The sequence below is a fragment of the Mizuhopecten yessoensis genome, unplaced genomic scaffold (genome assembly GCF_002113885.1).
Source record: "Mizuhopecten yessoensis strain PY_sf001 unplaced genomic scaffold, ASM211388v2 scaffold7781, whole genome shotgun sequence".
NCBI lineage: Eukaryota > Metazoa > Mollusca > Bivalvia > Pectinida > Pectinidae > Mizuhopecten > Mizuhopecten yessoensis.
The window spans coordinates 890,516-914,437 of record NW_018407219.1 but is presented as its reverse complement, the minus strand read 5'-3'; the positions used below and the strand labels follow the sequence as shown (position 1 = coordinate 914,437).

General features: G+C 35.1%; 1 protein-coding gene across 1 annotated transcript in view; it reads left to right on the top strand.

Moving 5' to 3' along the window:
* Nucleotides 1–23,922, top strand: part of LOC110454356 (UDP-GalNAc:beta-1,3-N-acetylgalactosaminyltransferase 2-like) — a 298,859-nt gene that overhangs the window by 12,987 nt on the left and 261,950 nt on the right. The window contains exon 7 of the mRNA XM_021503824.1: nucleotides 1,690–1,785. Within this exon, the coding sequence (XP_021359499.1) occupies nucleotides 1,690–1,785 (96 nt within the window). The remainder of the gene's footprint in view (nucleotides 1–1,689; nucleotides 1,786–23,922) is intronic.

Below are 23,922 nucleotides of genomic sequence, written 5' to 3'. Positions count from 1 at the left end.
ATGCTACATGTACAATGAGTCTAAATGGATACTTAATGGGATGATACATGTACAATGAGTCTATACAGATACTAAATTGGAAGATACATGTACAATGAGTCTAAATTGATACTAAATGGGATGATACATAATGGATACTAAATGGGATGATACATGTATAATGAGTCTAAATGGATACTAAATGGGATGATACTTGTACAATGAGTCTATATAGATACTAAATGGGACGATACATGTACAATGAGTCTATATAGATACAATGAGTCTAAATGGATACTAAATGGGATCATACATGTACAATAAGTCTAAATGGTTACTCAATGGGATGATACATGTACAATGAATACATGTACAATGAGTCTAAATGGATACTAAATGGGATAATACATGTACAATGGGTCTAAATGGATACTAAATGGGATGATACATGTATAATGAGTCTAAATGGATACTAAATGGGATGATACATGTACAATAAGTCTAAATGGTTACTCAATGGGATGATACATGTACAATGAGTCTAAATGGATACTAAATGGGATGATACATGTACAATGAGTCTATATAGATACTAAATGGGATGATACATGTACAATGAGTCTAAATGGATACTAAATGGGATGATACATGTACAATGAGTCTAAATGGATACTAAATGGGATGATACATGTACAATGAGTCTATATAGATACTAAATGGGATGATACATGTACAATGAGTCTAAATGGATACTAAATGGGATGATACATGTACAATGAGTCTATATAGATACTAAATGGGATGATACATGTACAATGAGTCTAAATGGATACTAAATGGGATGATACATGTACAATGAGTCTATATAGATACTAAATGGGATGATACATGTACAATGAGTCTAAATGGATACTAAATGGGATGATACATGTACAATGAGTCTATATAGATACTAAATGGGATGATACATGTACAATGAGTCTAAATGGATACTAAATGGGATGATACATGTACAATGAGTCTATATAGATACTAAATGGGATGATACATGTACAATGAGTCTAAATGGATACTAAATGGGATGATACATGTACAATGAGTCTAAATAGATACTAAATGGGATGATACATGTACAATGAGTCTATATAGATACTAAATTGGAAGATACATGTACAATGAGTCTAAATAGATACTAAATGGGATGATACATGTACAATGAGTCTAAATGGATACTAAATGGGATGATACATGTACAATGAGTCTAAATGAATACTAAATGATAAGAAAGGGGTGTTTATTGTTCCACACATGTGATACTCTTTGTGATTTTGTTATGTTTGAGTGGTTTTACGTCTGCTTCACTACCGAGTTAATCGGTTATATCCAGCAGATGACTGTTTGTTTTATACCTGGTAACAGTAATGATGAAGTAAAGAATGCAACAAACAGTCAAGAGACAAAAGACCAACAAGTCATTTATACATTTAGATATGGAATATAGAATTCAAATTAAGAAATAATAAACTTTTATGTGGAATTGAAAAAACGTTGAGGCATGTTAAGGTTATATTTCTGTCCATCTCTAAAATGCATTCCTGCTGTTTATTCTTGATCTTCTGTTCACCTATTTGTTATTTGATTATGCTGATGGGTTGTAATTCAAATAAAAATCCTTGAAATTTCACATTTAAAAGTATTGTTGCTATGCAGGAAGTGTTGACTACGGCCACGTTTAGTGGAACAGACCCAGGGATACCCAGGGGACGGTTTCAGTTCCAGCCGGTCGATCCAGTAAAGCTACCCAAAGTGAGTACATCTGCATGTTTTGTAGATATTTATACAGTGCATTCTGTTTAAACAATACTCTGTCCAGATTTTATCTAAAAGTGGTCAAAGAATCCGGTTCCAATTTATAACAAGGAGAACCTTACAATCCAGAACTCCCTGCAAACTGGACAAATTATGTGATCCAGTGTGTTTCCAGGTTAGATAGAATACACTGTAGTGGAAACTCGTTAACCTTGACTGTTTTGTTTAAAATGTCCAGAATGTTTTTCTTTCAGTGTTGATCGAAGCAGAGATATTGCTGAAATGTTTATAGTAAATACATGGGATACCAAAACAAAATTGAAATCATGAAGATATCATTAAAAACTGGAGGTTGAATTATCACTCTTGGCTCTAGATCTCTGAGTCCTTTATCATAGTAATCAGAGTATTATTTTCGTCTATATGTTTTCTCTCAGCTATCGGAAGCTAAATTCTCTATCTTGACAATCGGAGGCTGAATTATCAATCTTGGCTATCGTAGGCTGAATTCTGTCAGAGACTGAACTATTAGTCATGGCGATCAGAGACTGAATGATCAGTCTTATAACTATAAGAGGCTGAATGCTCAGTCTTGACTGTTAGAGGCTGAATGGTCAGTCTTGACTAAGTACTATTAGAGGCTGAATTATCAATCCTGACTATTAGTGGCTGAATTATCAATCTTGGCTATCAGAGACTGAACTATAGTCATGGCGATCAGAGGCTGAATGATCAGTCTTATAACTATCAGAGGCTGAATTATTAGTCATGGCTATCAGAAGCTGAATTATTAGTCATGACTATCAGAGGCTGAATGATCAGTCTTGACTATTAGAAGCTGAATTATCAGACATGACTATCAGAGGCTGAATGATATCAGTCTTGACTATTAGGGCAGAATTATGAGACTTGACTATTAAAAGCTGAATTATTAGTCATGGCTATCAGAGGCTGAATGATCAGTCTGAATTGACTATCAGAGGCTGAATGATCAGTCTTGTCTATTAAAAGCTGAATTATTAGTCATGGCTATCAGAGGCTGAATGATCAGTCTGAAATGACTATCAGAGGCTGAATGATCAGTCTTGACTATTAGAAGCTGAATTTTTAGTCATGGCTATCAGAGGCTGAATTATCAGTCTTGACTATTAGAAACTGAATTATTAGTCATGACTATCAGAGGCTGACTTATATGTCTTAATCGACTATTAGAAGCTGAATTATTAGTCTTAATTGACTATTAGAAGCTGAATTATCAGTCATGACCATCAGAGGTTTAATTATTAATCTTTACTGAATAAGCAGATATTCATATATATAGTGTTGAAAACTTAAAAAATGTTTACTGAAGGTGATTCCCCCTCAAGAAGATAACAGAATGGGTGCCAGTAAATGTGTCTGTTTATATTATCCATATTGTTAAAGATTGTATTATTCTACACCAACATTTTTTGTAAGCAAAAATATTCCTTGATATTTATTGATCAGTATACTTGATTTGTGATCTTAATACCTCATGATGATTAACCAGTCAAATTTTCCTTTAATATATAGCAATGCTGAGCTGCCGTCATTAAGAAGTCAAAACATTTACGCACATTATTTTAGGGACTAGAGTAAGTCTAGTAAATATTTTGACACTTTCTTTCTTTACAATGTTAAAATCCTTTCAAGAAATTTTGAATCTTTTGAAGTCTTTTCATAATAAAAAGAAAAAAAACCATGAATGTAATAGCTTGGTGGAATGACTGATTCAATTATGATCTTCAAGCATTGTTGGTATAAAATAACTCTGTACTTAGTATACGTACTAGGTCCTAGCTTAGTAGCACAGAATTAGCTTAGATGCTATATAAGTCTGTGCTAGTAGCTACTACTATTTTTTAGCTATCAATTGTGAGTCTGCTTTAGTGCTCACTAGGGAGGAAAAGGAATAACACACAACTGGTGATATTTTACACTCAACTCAATGTAGCTATGATTGTTAGTACCTGTAGACTAAATCTAATGTATGGTGTTTGCTCAGGTGATATGCCGTACCTGTTGCTCACTAGTTACAGTTACCTCCCTTGTTCGATTTGGTTAATAAAACTCATAAAAATACCAATATTTATTTATATTTTTATCATTTTCATAAGTAATTTATTTTAGAATATGCATTCTATCACATTTAAAGGTGTTACCAAATCACATTGGAATAATGGCCTAAGTATCATTTCAGATTTAGAAAATATATTTTAATAGACCCATAAAGAGATTATAAGTTTGAGAATATAACATGAAAATTTGGATTGGATAGGCACTCTGGTTTCTCTTCAAACCACGCATAAATCTTTCGCCTTTTACTAAAGATTTCCGTGGAGAGGAACATTCAATGAGTCTATAGACTATTTTTTCAACCCTGTTCACACAGGGTAACAAAACACCTAAAATCAGAAAGAAAACATGCCTGTTTGTGGGTACAAGCTGTTCTATAGATATAAAAGAATATTGGAAATTATCCAAAAAGATCATTACTTGTCAACCTTTTTCATTCACACTCAACATCAATATGAAAGAATTAAAAAACAAAACTTTTAGTTCTGAGATGTAAGCGAATTGTGACAAAAACAAAATATAAAGGATACGATGGCAATAATGGTGTATGTGTAATATCTTCGTGTTGACAGTAGGATTCCCACGACCCTATGGCTTCTATGTGGTATTGGTTTTGATGAAGTAGATATTTTCCCTTGGAAATGAAGGTTATTTAATTAGCATCATATTTTTGGGAAAATAATAAATCTTGTGTAGGAAAATTGCATTTTCCTGAGAATGATGAACAAGTTGTTTATTTAGGCTATGTCATGTTGAATGAGTGGCGCCATTGGGTTATAATGAAAGTTGATCAAAAACAGATTAAATTGTCCTGCAATTCATAATCAGGCTAGATAGATTTGGATGATTTGTTTTGTTATAGGAGACAGGAAGGATGGCTCGTTATATAACATGTTGTTTAAGAAAACATACCCTTATGGCACCACGAGGACATTAATTTGGACCAAAATAATTGTGTGATGATGAATTTGCTCACCCATCAGAACCCTAGAATTGTGCTGTAACAGTGCAGTGTGTGTACTGAGTTGAGCAGACACAATTCTTATTGGGGGATTTTAATATTATAGGTGTGTTTATCACATATAAATTAAAACACATAATGGAAAGCATGATGAGTTCAGCAACCAATTGCTTTATTCTCCTTCCAATATGTTCATTCTGTCTTTCCTGTCTCTCCATCAAAATTTGTTAGTGCATCTTCCTTCTTGTATATGTTCATTCTGTGTGTCCCACTGTCTCTCCATCACAGTTTATTTCTTTATCCTTCTTCCTATATGTGTGTGATCTATCTGTCCATCTATCTATCTAATATAGTTTTGGTGTACAATTTAAATTGTCTTTGCTTTGATATGCTCAGATGAAGATAATTATGAAGAGGAATATACCAGTTTGAGAATTGTGATATTACTTATTATAGAAGGAGAATGATAGAGCATTGCATTTGGGTTCACCATTACAACGTTAACTGTGACTATGTTTTTACTGTAGTGGAGCTTCAAGCATGGGAGAAAGATAATTTATAACTTGTTGAGTTCACACTGAGGCTTAACATGTGCTGAACCTCAAAATTCTTATCCCAAAGTTGTAATTTCTCTGTCTACATCATACAAGGGTGGTTGATTATATTTCTCCCATGATTTACTAGGTGACTACCGGTAGATGGATGCCTACTTGCACATTATTTGGTGGCAGCGGTGGGATTTGGTGTTTCATTTTGTGTTAGTGTACTGCTACTTGTTAAACCAATTTTCAAGGTCACAGGGGTCAGATATGTTTAAAAAATCCAAAAGCATATAAAATTTAGTGAGCCATGTCAATTGAGGGTGTTGGGATGACTAGCCATGCACATTTTTTTGTCATGGATTGTGTTGAGCTCAAGGGTCAACATAACATTAAAAGCATGTAAGGGTCAAAGGTCAACATAGGCTACTAAGTGGTTTTAAGCTTATCTTATCTTAATCATACATACTAATAGTCCAGGTGAGTGATGCGGGCTGTAGTTTTAATCGTAAAAATCAGTATGTAACCCACACCTATTTTATGAGTACATTTAATGTATTAATTTGGTGGATGAGAAATGTATGGGCATGACATGTAATTGGATTTTTGCTTTGTATAACAATTATGGGAGTTTTCCTTGATATTAAAGAACAGCTTTTACGATTATCGTCTGCTAGAAGGATCGTAAAAGTAAAGTCTTAGATTGGTTTACAAGTGCTGAAGGGTATGTTGATTTGATTTAAAACCAAATAACCAACAAAAAAACAAACATAGATTAGACACTCATCTTTATAAATATTTTCTGGAGATATAAACAAAATCATATGCATGGACCGAATAGTTTCCCTGGGGGAAATTGATGTTCTAGCTGAAGCAGTGTTGATCAATCAACACAGAACAGCAACATTGTTTCACAACCAGAATTTTAATTTCTCCAAGGGAAACTTTAAATTTTTTTATTTCCAATAATGTGTGTATAATCTGTATTTATTTGCTTTTTGTTGTATGGTTTTAAATCAAATTGAAAAAACGTTGTCCTTAGTTAATTAATTATGCCTCTTTATATACTAAATATCTGCCATACTTAGCTCGGCTCCTAATGCTGAAAACACATGCTCAAATAAACAAACCCTACAGATGCATTTCTTCCATTGAGCAAATTAAAAAATTTCATGAAATTTCTCATCTTTTCTATTACTGCAAGATTACCAGCGTACAAGGAACATCAAATTGGATCACTATGTAGAGATCTCAGTAACAGCAAACTCCTGATGGCTGACTTAGTTGAATGCTATGACAAATCGTATCAAAGATTGCCGAGTTTCAAGTATTGATATGAATTTAGATTTGTATAAAAGATAAATTCTTCTTGGAGGTCTCCTAGGGGTGATCTAAAAGGAAGGAAAACTATTTAGATTTTTATATCTGATCCCTCTGATTATTATCTTGTGGATTTGAACTTGAAGAGGTACTAAGGATTCTCTACTAAACACATGAACATGCAAATGAAACTATGCCATACTGAGTGTACTGAGTGATATGCCTTGTCCTTGTGTTTTATTCAAGCTTCTTTCTTCTCACATTTGCCGATCCTGTGTTATCCCTTCTGTTTGGTTTAAGGATGGAAACCTATAAGTCTTTACTGGTTGTATGACACTTTTAATAAATGGATGAGGTATTTGTAATTCTTCACACATTTTGAATCATTTGTGTCAAAAGGCCAAGGTTAACTGTCAGACCATTGTGTACGTTTTTGGAGTGGACCTTGACACATTTGTGATGGTAGAATTTGGTAACGTTTCTGGGGCTTTGGTGATATTTTCAAACAATTGAATTTATAAAGAATTAATAATTTTCTTGGAGTCATCACTTCATTTCATGCTGTTAGCAGTGCTGATAACATAGACCAGTCTTCAATAAGAAAAGTTTATTAAATAACATGAAGGACACAAAAGAATTGTCTTAGATATATTACATTTGAATTTGAAAGGACTGTTGTACTGGTAGCAGAAACAATGTCAGTAATATAAAATAACAAAGTCATCACTAAGTGATCTACATCTTGTGGGTAAGAAATCCAGAAGGTCTACTTATTCATTTTCATTTGGTAAAGGATGTTTTAGCTTAAATGCTTTTTCGGAAATTAAAAAATATTCAATTGCAGAATAAGAAACCATTTCCTAAATATTCAACTCTGAACCTCTTAAGAGTCAGTGTGAAATGTTTGGAGAATTTTGGAAATCTGAAAACAATTGTTCTGAAATGACTCCTGAAAGTCTACAAACAATTCAGTGTAATCACTCTAGCTACTTCAGCTGGTTTGAGCACAAAAGGGTGTTTTTAGAACATCTCTCTTTTGTTTTTGTAAGTGCATTGTACATTCATTAAGGTTTATTACGGTATTAACTGCCTGTTGCAACTAATATATGACCTTTTCATAATAAGTAAATTGCATTTTAAAAAAGTACAGTTTTTAAATGCAATTCAGTATAAATAAGATATGACCTTTGTGACAATTTTCTGCCACTTAAACATCTGGGACCTCTGAGCTGAAGCAGTCTGTAAGTGCATGCAGCTGTAAGGCTTCGGTCCTTTCTTCTTATGTAGGAAACAAAATGAAGGCAATTTCTTGTGAATTTTATAGAGTAGATCCAGGAAAACGATGCTAAAACTTAGTAGTATGTAAAGTTTGAAATGGTATTTGAATCTCCGAATTCCAACGATATTGAAATAAGAGTGTCCATTATGGTGTTGTTGATATCAGAATTGCTGAAGAGACAAATTGAGCCCTTGGCCTCGCTATCTGTGCCTATGGTGCCCGGTCATCAAGCGGGTCATGATGGTAGGAAGCATTACAACTCTATAAATTGCTGTGTAGTACAGCTATTGGAGTTTAAAAGATGTGTGATATTGTACACCAATTTATATATATCTGTCTGCCCCAACCTAGGCATGTAATACGTCATAACAAATAAAAATGGCAATAACTTGCGTCTCATTACCTCCAATTTACAGACATCACGAGTCCCAAAATTAAAGCTTTTAGACGAGCCTCATTCATCACTCATGTCCCGGTGAATATTTACACATGCGACTCGACAGCTGGCCATTTCTGTCTACACAGTCAAAAATCACTGTGATCTAATTACCGTGACTACCTAAATTGGACCCCTAGCAATATATTGAATCAGTTTGATTACTTGATACTCACCCATGCCCCATCTCATTGCTCACTCTTGAAAATTTCTCACCAAACATCATAACAGGAATTTTTAATTAAATACAATGACGTGGAATTGGGAATTGTAATTTTTGAAAATAATTCCTAACAGATCTTTAAAATTGGCTTGAAGTGAACTTTAGGTTAAAGGAACATAGTTAGAGTTGCTTTGGTTTTTTATGAGATATTTTCTCAAATTGTCTATTGAAAAATGGTATTGAATTTATAAAAGGAATTTTGAATCATCTGAGTTGCTCAGGTTCTTATCTATGTTTGAATATAGCAATACAAGTTTAACCTTTAGTGATGGAATGGCTAGAGATCCTTGGGGTGCTTTGAAGATTCTTTACGGTATACCCAATGATACTCTCTCGGCCCAGATATCCAATAAACATGAAATGTTCTTGTAATGTTGATTCTCTACAAGATTTGATTTATTCTTCTGCACTTGTTTGAACAGGAAGTCTTACTGGTCCGAAGACATGATTCATTTTTCGAGCGGGAATGGATATTATATAAGGTTATACATACAGTATAGTGTGTATGATTGGGGCAGAGAAAGGCTCTATGAGGTTCAGGACAAATTAAATGTCACATTTGCAAACCATCTCATGTGTCATCAAGTTCATTTAGCTCATTCTTCAGCCTGGGTGCTAGTCAAACTGGAAATCTATCTGATGCAAACATAGATATGATTTTGATGAACATCATGAAAAAGCTTGTGATAGAAAGATTATTTTGACAAGTATTATATAGCTAGAATTAGACAAGCTGATAGCTGCTTTAATAGAAATACACGAGAAAGGTTGTCTATATGATAATAAAATATCTTCATGAGTCAACAAGTACAAGTATGGATAAGGTCTAAATCAGTTTCAGTTTTACAATTTGTCTTTGTAGATTTATGATTTGTTGTGAGATCTAGAAGTTTGTGTGAAGGAGATTAGAATGTAGTGGAAATGGACTGGGTCAGTCATCAGTAACCAGGTATATCTTGGTTGTTTAGACTCACTGTCTGTGTAGAGTTTGGATGTCTCTGGTTCAGATCCAAGTCTGGCCATTGAAATGTTCTTTACAATGATGATCCAGTCATTTCTATTGAGTTTGGGCTACAAGGTCAAAGGTCAAGGTCACAATAGCTATTAATAGACTGTTAGAAAAAAAATGATGGTGTTAAGATGATAACTTTGGAACAGGTAATTCTATATAAGCCATGATACTATTAGGGGTCACTAAGGGACTCACTGGGAGGGAAAAAAGCCTATTGATTTTGGAGTCACTGGGAGGGAAAAAAGCCTATTGATTTTGGAGTCACTAAGAGAGGGAAAAAAGCCTATTGATTTTGAAGTCACTAAGAGAGGGAAAAGTCACTAAGAGAGGGAAAAAAGCCTATTGTTTTTGGAGTCACTAAGGGAGGGAAAAAAGCCTATTGATTTTGGGGTCACTAAGGGAGGGAAAAAAGCCTATTGTTTTTGGAGTCACTAAGGGAGGGAAAAAAGCCTATTGTTTTTGGAGTCACTAAGGGAGGGAAAAAAGCCTATTGATTTTGGAGTCACTAAGGGAGGGAAAAAAGCCTATTGATTTTGGGGTCACTATAAGGGAGGGAAAAAAGCCTATTGATTTTGGAGTCACTAAGGGAGGGAAAAAAGCCTATTGATTTTGGGGTCACTATAAGGGAGGGAAAAAAGCCTATTGATTTTGGAGTCACTAAGGGAGGGAAAAAAGCCTATTGATTTTGGGGTCACTATAAGGGAGGGAAAAAAGCCTATTGATTTTGGAGTCACTAAGGGAGGGAAAAAAGCCTATTGATTTTGGAGTCACTAAGGGAGGGGAAAAAGCCTATTGTTTTTGGAGTCATTAAGGGAGGGAAAAAAGCCTATTGGTTTTGGGGTCACTAAGGGAGGGAAAAAAGCCTATTGATTTTGGGGTCATAAGGTGAAAGGTCAATGTTGCTATAACCAGGTTGAACATTTTCGGAAAAATGTTGGTTTCTCGATGATATTGATACAATCAGATCTGAACTACTCTGAAGGTGATGAGGAATATTTCTATACATTTTTGGGTTTCTAGGTGACAAGTTAAGGTCAAGGCTGCTATGGATAGACTAGTTTCTGTAATATGTTTGCTTCGGGAATCTGAACGAAAGTTTTGTTTTAAGCACTGTAATTGGGCATATGCCCGGATTTAAACCGGGAGTTTATTTAGGGAGTTAATGTTGGCTCTATACACTTTTTTACTTGTTATATGTCTGTGTCATCTGAAAAAAATAGCTTGGCTATACAGAATGTGAAAAAGTTTGGAGCATTTCAGATCTACAGTGTATACATGTATAAGAAGGTTCAGTGCTTTGAAACAAACTCTGAGGATAAGGAAATAAAATTGAGTTTGTCAACTTGAAAAGTACTGGAACATTATACTGATTTCTGTTCGAACTTGAGTGCCAGTAAATCTAAATGTATATAAATTTACTGGTATATTTATAATTGTTTATATCATTTAAATATCATCATAACTGAAAATATTCTGCTCAGATAATGTACACATGTGCAAAACGTGTGATAAAAATGTAGTTTCACCTAGAAAAGATCTTTACATACTTACAGTACAGCATCAGTTACATTGGTAAAATTGTATGGTATCAGATTTTCCTTAAGCTTGTTGTCTATAAAGATATTAGAACCCGTTAGTTATGCCTCGATACACTCTGTTATCAGCATTGTATGACAAATATTAGCTTTATCTTTAGTTCATCTTGATACCAGATCATTGAAGTGAGTGTGTAATGATTTGTCAGGTTTTGCTTATAGTTACCATGACAACATATGTTTCACCTTCACACAAAGAAATATTAAATTATAATTATTGAGGTTTGGATGTAAGCTACAATAGCCTGGCTGATAAAGTATAATGCTGTCAGCCATCCTAAGGTGTATGAGTTGGACAACTATTTAAAGATTTTTTTTTATTATAACTTAAATGTATAGTAGGTGATTTTTAGCTCACCTGGCCCGAAGGTGAGCTACTAGTCCTGAAAGGCTCAGAGGATTTTGACCAAATTTGGTCTGGATCATCATTGGCCAAAGGGTTCTCAGTTTTGTATAAACGGAGGGAATGGTCCCCCTGGGGGCAGAGGGGCAGGGCCAAATAGGGGGAAAATAGGTAAATCTTTAAAAATCTTCTCCTTCTCAACCAGTTGAAGGATTTTGACCAAATTTGTTCTATAGCATCTTTGGACAAAGGAGCCTCAAGGTTGTATAAAAGGAGGGTGTGGGCCCTCTGGGGGCATAGGGGCGGGGCCCAATAGGGGAAATAGAGGAATTTTTTTTCTCCTACTATACAAGTGAAGGGATTTAAACCAAATGCAGTCTGAAGCATGATTAGGGACAAAAGAATGTATGATTAGGGACAAAAGAATCAATTTTGTTTAAACTGAGGTGTGTGGATTCCCTTCTTTGGGGCAGATGAGTTTAGGGGCCCATTAGGGGAAATAGAGGAAAACATTAAAGATCCTTCTTCTTCTGTACCGTTGAAGGGATTTTAACCTAACCAAACTTGTTCTAGAGAATCTTTGGGCAAAGGGAATTGAATATTTATAAATGGAAGATGTGCTCCCCCCCCCGAACTAGGGAAAGGAGCAGGGAAAGAGAAAAAAATTTTCCCTTCTGTACAAATGAAGGGATTTAAACCAAATGTGGTCTGAAGCATGCTTAGGGGGTGGGGGGGGGGGAATCAATTTGTTTAATTTGTATAAAAAGATGCATGTGAGGCCCAATAGGGGAAATACATGTAGACGAAAATTGGGACATAACATGGAAACTCATTTTCTTGGTGTCTTTCCCACAAAAACAGATTTATATGTAGTTCTTCCTTCAACTTTGTTTCTTGTACTCCTTTGATAAACCTGAATGGTACTCAGCAGGTTTTAAATTGAAAAATAAAATACCAGGTGAGCTATTAAGGCCCCAAGTGATGTTTAACCTGGAGTTTAAATTGATGTTTTTTGTGTAGACATTTGATTGACCTAGTAAAGAATTCCAGTCTCTGATTCCATTATAGAAAAAAGTGGAGGACTCAGCTCCCCTAATAAATAGATTGTTTTAAAAAATTGTGTTCACAAGATCTTGTATAACGAGTATTGTTATTTCTAATAAAACCTTTGTTCACATACTTTGGACAGCACTGATGATAAATATTAAAAACATGATTGAGACGAAGCTGTTTAACTCTATGCTTTACATTTAGCATATTTTATGAAGGCCTTTGACACTGTTCTCCACTTACGTTTAATAGGCAAATTAAGATCATACGGACTATCACCGGAAATTGTACGGTGGGTACACAGTTTCATAACAAACCGGAAGCAGAGAGTATCAGTCAATGGTGAAACGTCTAAATGGATGGAGGTAACTAGTGGGATTCCACAGGGTAGTGTTTTAGGGCCATCCTTATTTGTAATCTACATAAATGACCTCCCAGAAACAATCAACGCAGCAACATTCTTGTTCGCAGATGATACAAAAATTTACAATTATGATCAAAATATTACCCTACAGGATGATCTTGACCAGCTCCAAGAATGGTCAGATAAATGGTTGTTAAAATTTCACCCCGACAAATGTAAAGTATTAACCTTAGGAAAGAACATAAACAACGCGCCACTACATTTGTATAAAGATACGGAAGATGGGAGGGTCGATGTCACTTTGGAAAACATAACAAAAGAAAAGGATCTAGGAATTATTACGGACAATCACCTAAATTTCAGCGATCATATCCACGAATCGGTCAATAAAGCAAACAGAATAATGGGAACTATCCGAAGAACTTACACATATTTAGACAATACAACATTCTGTCTTTTGTATAAAGCGCTTGTAAGACCGCACCTGGAATACGGGGCCAGCGTATGGAATCCATACCTACAAAAACACATAAATGAACTGGAAAATGTACAAAGAAGAGCGACTAAACAAATACCGGGAATGAAGGAGTTGAACTATGATCACAGATTAAGGATATTAAAACTACCAACACTCAAGCATAGAAGACTGCGAGGAGACATGATTCAAGTGTACAAACTAACTCACGGAGGATACGATAACGCAGTCAGCGAAGGATTTTTATGCCTAAATATTAACAAAAGAACAAGAGGCCACAGTCTCACACTACTAAAGGGGATGTGCAGGTTGAACTTAAGAAAATATGTTTTTAAAGAACGTATTGTAAACCACTGGGACTCCCTACCCGATACTGTCGTCACCTCACCAACAATCAAAACATTGGAATCCCGTCTGGATAAGTATTGGGGACAACCTGTTTGTTTCTATAACCATGAGATAGACAATAATGAACTTATTCATTGCCGGGATGTCAGCATAGTGTCTGATGATATTCAAGATATGGATATATAGGCATATTGCCTGTATCCATTATTATTATTATTAATGAGGCAAGTTCCTCAAATAAAATTCGTTTTCTATGGTCCAACCAGAGAATAAATCTTACAACTTTGTTCCTCATAATTTGTATTTTCTATTGGAATTTTTTGGTTAGGCCGCTGTACCAGGACGAGCAGGCATAATCAAAATGGCATTGTATCAGTGCTGAACACAGTGTTTTTCTGGATTTCATTGATAGACATTTACTATTTCTAAACAGAAATTTTAGTTTCTGGTTAGTTTTATGAATTGCGTTGAGTACTATACTTTCCCCAGATAGGAACTCATTTAGCTGAACACCAAGATATTTTACTGAGGATTTTGACTCAATTTTAAGTCCATTGTAATTTACTTCGAAACTTTCACCGGGTAAGATTTTGAGTTTTCTTTTGGATCCAAAAATTATACTTTCAGTTTTACCCAGATGAATAGAAAGTTTGTTGTCTACAAGCCAATTACAACATGATTCAAGAACTTGAGAGAGTTTTTCTGAAATTACTTTGGGATCCCTATGTGAGAAAAGTATAGTACTATCATCAGCATACAATAGCAACTTACAGTCAGAATCAATACTGATTTGCATGCCGTTAACATATGTTAAAAAACGGGTAAATTCCCGAGGGACTAGGAACTAGCTTTTCCACCGATTTAGATGCAATATTTGTGAAAAATTCAGTAAAATGATTGGCAATATTCAAACCATCATGGCAATAAGTACTATCAATCTCAAGGACCACACTTCCATCTGATTTGGGATCTTTCTCATAACCGAGATTTTTGAATTATTTTTATTGTCAGAAAGTCTTGTTAAAAGTCTTGTAATTAACAATTATATTGAAATTCTTTCAGTGATCATTGAATTTAACAAAGTGTACAGCAGACATTTATGTGCCAAATTTAACGTTAGAGGTTGCAATTTTTAGTGGGATTCCAAGAAATTCTAAATCAATAATTCACTGACGCAGATCTTCGTCAAGGACAGCTATCAAAGCCAACAAATCGTGGTGATAATTGACTTAGGAACCAAACACTGCTTTTGTCACCCAGCTTGTAACACTATGAGTTAATACTGTTACAAATACTGTTGTATTAACCAATGAAATTCACTGTTGCATCACAAGTAAATTAGAAATATCAAATGGGAGTGCTGTATATGCATACACTGAGTGCATTGAATTTAGTGCTATTGTTTTTTTCTCTCCTAAAACAAGATTTCTGCTGTAAAATAAGATTTCCATAGAATGTATAGGCTTACAATAATTCAATACAGCAATTGAAGATGCCTCGTTGTCGGAAACATTAGTTGATCAACAACTCGTACTTGGGCAAGAAAACCTACAAGATTTAAGGGGGCACTATTGATTCCTGAGTGCAAAGAAGTCAGCAGGCCCAAAAGTACAGCAGTTTTGAGGTGATAGTTTACTTTTGACCCTCATGTACTGTAGCCTGATCCTTCTGATTCATTAGCTTTATTTGGATTTCTATTCAGATAATAAAAAATCAATTAGCTGAACCATTGACAGTGTGCACTTTTGTGGGATTTGATAATTTTATGACTTAAGGTTATGGAAAATGGAAATTGTGAATGTAACATGTACTTTACACAGGATTTTTTTTAAAATATCCACTATTACTGCATGCGGGGATTTTTTTGCCACAGTTTAATCTTCACCATTTTTGAACTCCACAAGGAGGGCAGATTTATATTATGAGGGCAAATATAGATACGCAACACATGTACATCATAGAAAGTAATAACACACGAAGGGTGAAATTAACGCAGGGCAGTCATGGATTTTAGCGGTGAAGGGTAAATATTTGACTGGGTGAAGGTTGCCCGTATACTGTAATTCTACGACTGAAGGATCCTGTTATTGGAATGTTAACTTGAACTTGACAATTAAAGGGAGATAATTAAGGTTGAAATTTTCATCGTCAGTTTTACCATTGAAGACTGTAGATGTTTGAATCTTTACTGTGAATTCTAATTTTGAACAATTTCAGTTGTTGAAATCTTTACTTTTATTTTTACGTTTGGAAGTGGATCGTATTGAAATTTAACGGTCAATTCTACTGTTGATGGTAGCTGGTAACAAATACTTCACTATTAAATCTTCTTTTGAAGGATTCCGGTAAAAAAAATACTGTTATTTCTACTTTTGAAAAAGGTTAATGTATAATGCTAGTATTGAGTGCGGTTGATGTTGAAATGTTTACTACTAAATCTAGTATTGAGTGGAGTTGATGTAGAAATGTTTACTACTAAATCTAGTATTGAGTGGGGTTGATGTAGAAATGTTTACTACTAAATCTAGTATTGAGTGGGGTTGATGTAGAAATGTTTACTACTAAATCTAGTATTGAGTGGGGTTGATGTAGAAATGTTTACTACTAAATCTAGTATTGAGTGGGGTTGATGTAGAAATGTTTAATGCTAAATCGAGTATTGAGTGGAGTTGATGTAGAAATGTTTACTGCTAATTCTGGTATTGAGTGGGGTTGATGTAGAAATGTTTACTGCTAATTCTGGTATCGAGTGGGGTTGGTGTAGAAATGTTTACTGCTAAATCTAGTATGGAGTGGGGTTGATGCTGAAATGTTTACTACTAAATCTAGTATACTATTAAGTGGGGTTGATGTAGAAATGTTTACTGCTAATTCTGGTATTGAAGGGAGTTGATGCTGAAATGTTCAATGCTAATTTTAGTATGGAATGGGTTATTGTTGAAATGTATTTCTATTCTTGAAAGGAATTTTAAATAAGGTTATGTCAGCATTAAATAAGACAAATAATTGTTTTCACTGTATTTAACAAGATGTTCTTTAATTGTTAGATGATTTCTGTGGTAGAAACTATTGAACAATGCTAATATATTTTACGATCCATTCATGTGACTGATCATGATGACAAGGTCAAACCCAAAGTTAATATAATTGCTCATTATGTGTTTTTCATTTGTGTGCAGCAAAATTGACTTTTCTCATTCATGAAGCTTATCCCAAATTATCACATCAGTTATGGAGCAGTTCATGTCAACAACGTCTTAATAAAAATATCCAACATAATTTGATTATCATACACACGTGATTTTTTTCATTATTGTCCAATAAGTCTGTTGAGGAGTTTTGGTGTTAGCTTAGAACATCTGGCCTTGAGGAGTTTTGGTGTTAGCTTGAGAACATATTGAGGAGTTTTGGTGTTAGCTTGAGAACATATTGAGGAGTTTTGGTGTTAGCTTGAGAACATCTAGCATTGAGGAGTTTTGGTGTTAGCTTGAGAACATCTAGCATTGAGGAGTTTTGGTGTTAGCTTGAGAACATCTAGCATTGAGGAGTTTTGGTGTTAGCTTGAGAACATCTAGCATTGAGGAGTTTTGGTGTTAGCTTGAGAACATCTAGCATTGAGGAGTTTTGGTGTTAGCTTGAGAACATCTAGCATTGAGGAGTTTTGGTGTTAGCTTGAGAACATCTAGCATTGAGGAGTTTTGGTGTTAGCTTGAGAACATCTAGCATTGAGGAGTTTTGGTGTTAGCTTGAGAACATCTAGCATTGAGGAGTTTTGGTGTTAGCTTGAGAACATCTAGCATTGAGGAGTTTTGGTGTTAGCTTGAGAACATCTAGCATTGAGGAGTTTTGGTGTTAGCTTGAGAACATCTAGCATTGAGGAGTTTTGGTGTTAGCTTGAGAACATCTAGCATTGAGGAGTTTTGGTGTTAGCTTGAGAACATCTAGCATTGAGGAGTTTTGGTGTTAGCTTGAGAACATCTAGCATTGAGGAGTTTTGGTGTTAGCTTGAGAACATCTAGCATTGAGGAGTTTTGGTGTTAGCTTGAGAACATCTAGCATTGAGGAGTTTTGGTGTTAGCTTGAGAACATCTAGCATTGAGGAGTTTTGGTGTTAGCTTGAGAACATCTAGCATTGAGGAGTTTTGGTGTTAGCTTGAGAACATCTAGCATTGAGGAGTTTTGGTGTTAGCTTGAGAACATCTAGCATTGAGGAGTTTTGGTGTTAGCTTGAGAACATCTAGCATTGAGGAGTTTTGGTGTTAGCTTGAGAACATCTAGCATTGAGGAGTTTTGGTGTTAGCTTGAGAACATCTAGCATTGAGGAGTTTTGGTGTTAGCTTGAGAACATCTAGCATTGAGGAGTTTTGGTGTTAGCTTGAGAACATCTAGCATTGAGGAGTTTTGGTGTTAGCTTGAGAACATCTAGCATTGAGGAGTTTTGGTGTTAGCTTGAGAACATCTAGCATTGAGGAGTTTTGGTGTTAGCTTGAGAACATCTAGCATTGAGGAGTTTTGGTGTTAGCTTGAGAACATCTAGCATTGAGGAGTTTTGGTGTTAGCTTGAGAACATCTAGCATTGAGGAGTTTTGGTGTTAGCTTGAGAACATCTAGCATTGAGGAGTTTTGGTGTTAGCTTGAGAACATCTAGCATTGAGGAGTTTTGGTGTTAGCTTGAGAACATCTAGCATTGAGGAGTTTTGGTGTTAGCTTGAGAACATCTAGCATTGAGGAGTTTTGGTGTTAGCTTGAGAACATCTAGCATTGAGGAGTTTTGGTGTTAGCTTGAGAACATCTAGCATTGAGGAGTTTTGGTGTTAGCTTGAGAACATCTAGCATTGAGGAGTTTTGGTGTTAGCTTGAGAACATCTAGCATTGAGGAGTTTTGGTGTTAGCTTGAGAACATCTAGCATTGAGGAGTTTTGGTGTTAGCTTGAGAACATCTAGCATTGAGGAGTTTTGGTGTTAGCTTGAGAACATCTAGCATTGAGGAGTTTTGGTGTTAGCTTGAGAACATCTAGCATTGAGGAGTTTTGGTGTTAGCTTGAGAACATCTAGCATTGAGGAGTTTTGGTGTTAGCTTGAGAACATCTAGCATTGAGGAGTTTTGGTGTTAGCTTGAGAACATCTAGCATTGAGGAGTTTTGGTGTTAGCTTGAGAACATCTAGCATTGAGGAGTTTTGGTGTTAGCTTGAGAACATCTAGCATTGAGGAGTTTTGGTGTTAGCTTGAGAACATCTAGCATTGAGGAGTTTTGGTGTTAGCTTGAGAACATCTAGCATTGAGGAGTTTTGGTGTTAGCTTGAGAACATCTAGCATTGAGGAGTTTTGGTGTTAGCTTGAGAACATCTAGCATTGAGGAGTTTTGGTGTTAGCTTGAGAACATCTAGCATTGAGGAGTTTTGGTGTTAGCTTGAGAACATCTAGCATTGAGGAGTTTTGGTGTTAGCTTGAGAACATCTAGCATTGAGGAGTTTTGGTGTTAGCTTGAGAACATCTAGCATTGAGGAGTTTTGGTGTTAGCTTGAGAACATCTAGCATTGAGGAGTTTTGGTGTTAGCTTGAGAACATCTAGCATTGAGGAGTTTTGGTGTTAGCTTGAGAATATCTAGCATTGAGGAGTTTTTGTGTTAGCTTGAGAATATCTAACATTGGGGAGTTTTGGTGTTAGCTTGAGAACATCTAGCATTGAGGAGTTTTGGTGTTAGCTTGAGAACATCTAGCGTTGAGGAGTTTTTGTGTTAGCTTGAGAACATCTAGCATTGAGGAGTTTTGGTGTTAGCTTGAGAACATCTAGCATTGAGGAGTTTTAGTGTTAGCTTGAGAACATCTAGCATTGAGGAGTTTTGGTGTTAGCTTGAGAACATCTAGCATTGAGGACTTGTCTTGTCCTTCTGAGTAAAATATGCATTTGGGCAAGTTTTGTTGTGTATCTTTATAGGAACACATTTGATTGTACAAGTTCATTTTTATGTGCAGTGACATATTTACAGGATTCGATTTGAGTCAATTATTTAGGTTTTACATTTTACATTTTACATTTTATTAGCTCACGAAGTGCCAAATGAGCTTATGCCGTGGCGCGGCGTCCGTCGTCCGTCCGTCGTCTGTCCGTCCGTCCGTCCGTCCTCGTCCGTCAACTTTTCCTTTAAACAACTTCTTCTGAAGAACGGACAGGCCTAGAGTCATGATATTTGGCTGAAAGCTTCGTTGGTAGGAGCCCTACAAAGTTTGAGAACGAAAATGACCTTGACTTGTTTTCAAGGTCACAGGGGTCAAATATGTCAAAAACTTCAAACGACTTCTTCTGAAGAACTAAAAGGTATAGAATCTTCATATTTGGCTGATGGCTTCCTGGGATAGAGCCCAACAAAGTTTGAGAATGAAAATGACCTTGACCTACTTTCAAGGTCACAGGGGTCAAATGTGTCAAACACTTCAAACGACTTCTTCTGAAGAACTGAAAGGTATAGAATCTTTATATTTGGCTGGTGGCTTCCTGGGATAGAGACCAACAAAGTTTGAGAATGAAAATTAGTTTGACCTACTTTCAAGGTCACAGGGGTCAAATATGTCAAAAACTTCAAACGACTTCTTCTGAAGAATTAAAAGGTATAGAATCTTCATATTTGGCTGATGGCTTCCTTGGATGGAGCCCAACAAAGTTTGAGAATGAAAATTACCTTGACCTTCTTTCAAGGTCACAGGGGTCAAATGTGTCAAACACTTCAAACGACTTCTTCTGAAGAACTGAAAGGTATATAATCTTTATATTTGGCTGGTGGCTTCCTGGGATAGAGCCCAACAAAGTTTGAGAATGAAAACTAGTTTGACCTACTTTCAAGGTCACAGGGGTCATATATGTCAAAAGCTTCAAATGACTTCTTCTGAAGAACTGAAAGGTATAGAATCTTTATTTTTGATTGATGGCTTCCTTGGATAGAGCCCGACAAAGTTTGAGAATGAAAATGACCTTGACCTTCTTTCAAGGTCACAGGAGTCAAATGTGTCAGACACTTCAAACGACTTCTTCTGAAGAACTGAAAGGTATATAATCTCTATATTTGGCTTGTAGCTTCCTAGGAAAGAGCCGAACAAAGTTTGAGAATGAAAATGACCTTGACCTTCTTTTAAGGTCACATGAGGCAGATATGTCAAACACTTTAAACGACTTCTTCTGAAGAACTGGTAGTTATAAAATCTTAATATTTGGCAGGTGGCTTCCTGGGAAAGAGCCAAACAAAGTTTGCGAATGAAAATGACCTTGACCTACTTTCAAGGTCACAGCGTTCAAATATGTCAAACAGTTCAAACAGCTTCTTCTGAAGAATTAAAAGGCATAAAATTATAATATTTGGCTGGTGACTTCCCGGGATAGAGCTCACCAAAGTTTGCAAATGAAAATGACCTCAACCTACTTTAGAGGTCACAGAGGTCAACAACATTTTAATGGATTTGTTCTTGAGAACTAAAAGGAATGGATTCATAAGATTTGGCTGGTAGCTTTTTGGAATAGAGCTAACCAATTTGAGAAGGAAAATGACATTGACCTACTTACAAGATCACAGGGAAAAATATGTCAAGCAACTTCTGAAGAAGAATCAAAAAGCATAGAATCTTATAATAATATTTTGCTGGTAGTTCCAACAGATGGAGCCAACAAAGTTTGCGAGGGAAATATTTTTAGTGCAATATAATATTTAATGAGAATATTTTGCTATGACTGCTTAAATATTCAGGTGAGCGATACAGGCCCTCTTGGGCCTTTTGTTTAAGAAATTTCAGTCTTAAAGATGGATTCTTGCTTAATTTTGTTATTTTTAAGCATATCATTTTATTCAATGCTTCCTTTTGATTATGACGATCAAAACCACTTCACTGAAGGTTATTTGAGTTGTGTAACAACAAATCTTATCATTTTTGATATGATTTTTTCAGAATGTATTGCCCTTGCATTAACTTCTCAAGAAACATGATCAAATCGGATGTCCCAAACAATGAATACATAATGAATATATTACATCATTTTACATTGTGCATTAAAATCCATATGCAACAACATGCTTACAAATTAAGTATCTCTTCTGTATAAGTTTGTAGTCCAACTCGGCTTGTACATCACTGATGCATTGATTTGATATATCGTAATTAAATATGGTTCTTCCTACGGTGGTGAACTTCATTAATATTCATACAATTATTCATAGTGCTATTATATGATAAGATAGGACATGATTTATTCCACAGTTTGTTTGAAAACTCTTTTCTCTTTTTGCAGTGCCATACACTATCAACTAACATGATAGAGCTACATCAGATATCATAGCTGTATGTTTGAATATAATCTAGCAAGTTTGTTATGTTTGATATTTGAAAGATAAATAAAATGTAATTTTCAGAATATTTACATAAAGTCTTGTATATAAAAATGTTATAAATATTTCCTTCAATAAAATACTTCCTTGAAGAGATGACTTTTAATTTCTAAAAAAAACTCACAATACAAGTGCATCACTAATAACCATCTCCGTGGCCATTTTCACTAGAATGCGTGACGGCAGTCATATCAACGGAGTTTTAGGTGATTTTAAAAAGCACATGTTCAGTAACAAAGATGGAAATGTAACATTAATTTTTGACCTTAGGTATATGAAGTAACAGAAAACATTAATCTTTGACCTAGATACTTAGTAACAGAAATCATTTATCGTTGACCAAGATATTTGAAGTAACAGCAAGCATTTACATTTGACCAAGATACCAGAAGTAACAAGAATTATTTATATTTGACCTAGATATTTGAAGTAACAGCAAGCATTTACCTTTGGCCAAGATACCAGAAGTAACAAGAAACATTTATTTTTGACCTAGCTAGATGCTAGAAGTTGCAGTAAATGATTTTCTTTTTTCTGATGTTAATTGATATTTAAATAACAGTAAAAATTAGGAAATGCGATTTGCAGAATATTAAACACTGGCCATTTGTTGCCATCTTGATGCCAAGATGAATTTTGGTTACTAGTAGTTATTTAAGGCTCACAGATAAGTTCTAAGATAAGACAGTCTTAGATTTATAAAGTCCAAATTTTTAAATGTCAAAAATAAAACTCCCTGTTAGAGATAGTTCTATCGCAAAACATGGAACTGAAGTAAATTTAATTAAACCTGGAGACTAAACTGTTTCTTAATTCTGGGTTATGTCCCTTTGTTGACCCCAACAAATCAGTATTCACATATATTTAGCCAAATCACAACTGGCTCATTTCAACCATATAATTAATTTTCACAGACACATTCCTATCAAAATTCTTGATCACCTAGCTAGCACAGATCTGGCTTTTTAGTATTTTGTAAGTTATATTAACAGTGACCCTTTTGATTGTGAATATCAAGCATCATAACTATTGGTAGCATCCTTGGTCTTGTTCTGAGTGGGCCATTTAATACTGATTTGGAGTTAATTATCTAAAGATGATAACGAGGTATTTAACGCTAATAAACAAATAGATACGGTATACCTGGAAGTTTTTGCCCAAACTTTTGCCCTTCGCTGGTAAAATCCATATTCACCCATGCAGTTTTAATATCGCCCTTCACATTTAACTTACCGGTACTTTGTAATTAATGTCATTTACTAATGTTCACTGTAATGATAAACTCACCTTGATTACGGAGGGCAGAAAAGGCAAAGGTTAAACTGCAGTAAACATTTCCCAGTATACAGTACATAAAACCCCTATAGTACCTGTCATATAAGATAAGTATCCCCCATAGGATAAGTATCCGGATACTAAAACTGGCCATAGGATAAATATCCCCCCCATAGGATTAGTATCCCCCCAAATCATATTAAACTTTTACTGTACAAAGGTGTTGAATATATTGATTTTATCTAGGAGGAAGTATTAATGAACATTATTTTTATAGCTGGAGGCTTACAAGAAACTTTTGACGGTATACATTAGAGGAATATACGATGTGGTGCATGGTGTTAGCTGTTTGAGGGCGATTGTTTAATTTAAGGGTAACAATTAATGATGTAGAATGAGTGAAAAATGAACCTAAATAGCTTATACACATGTTTTAATTTATCA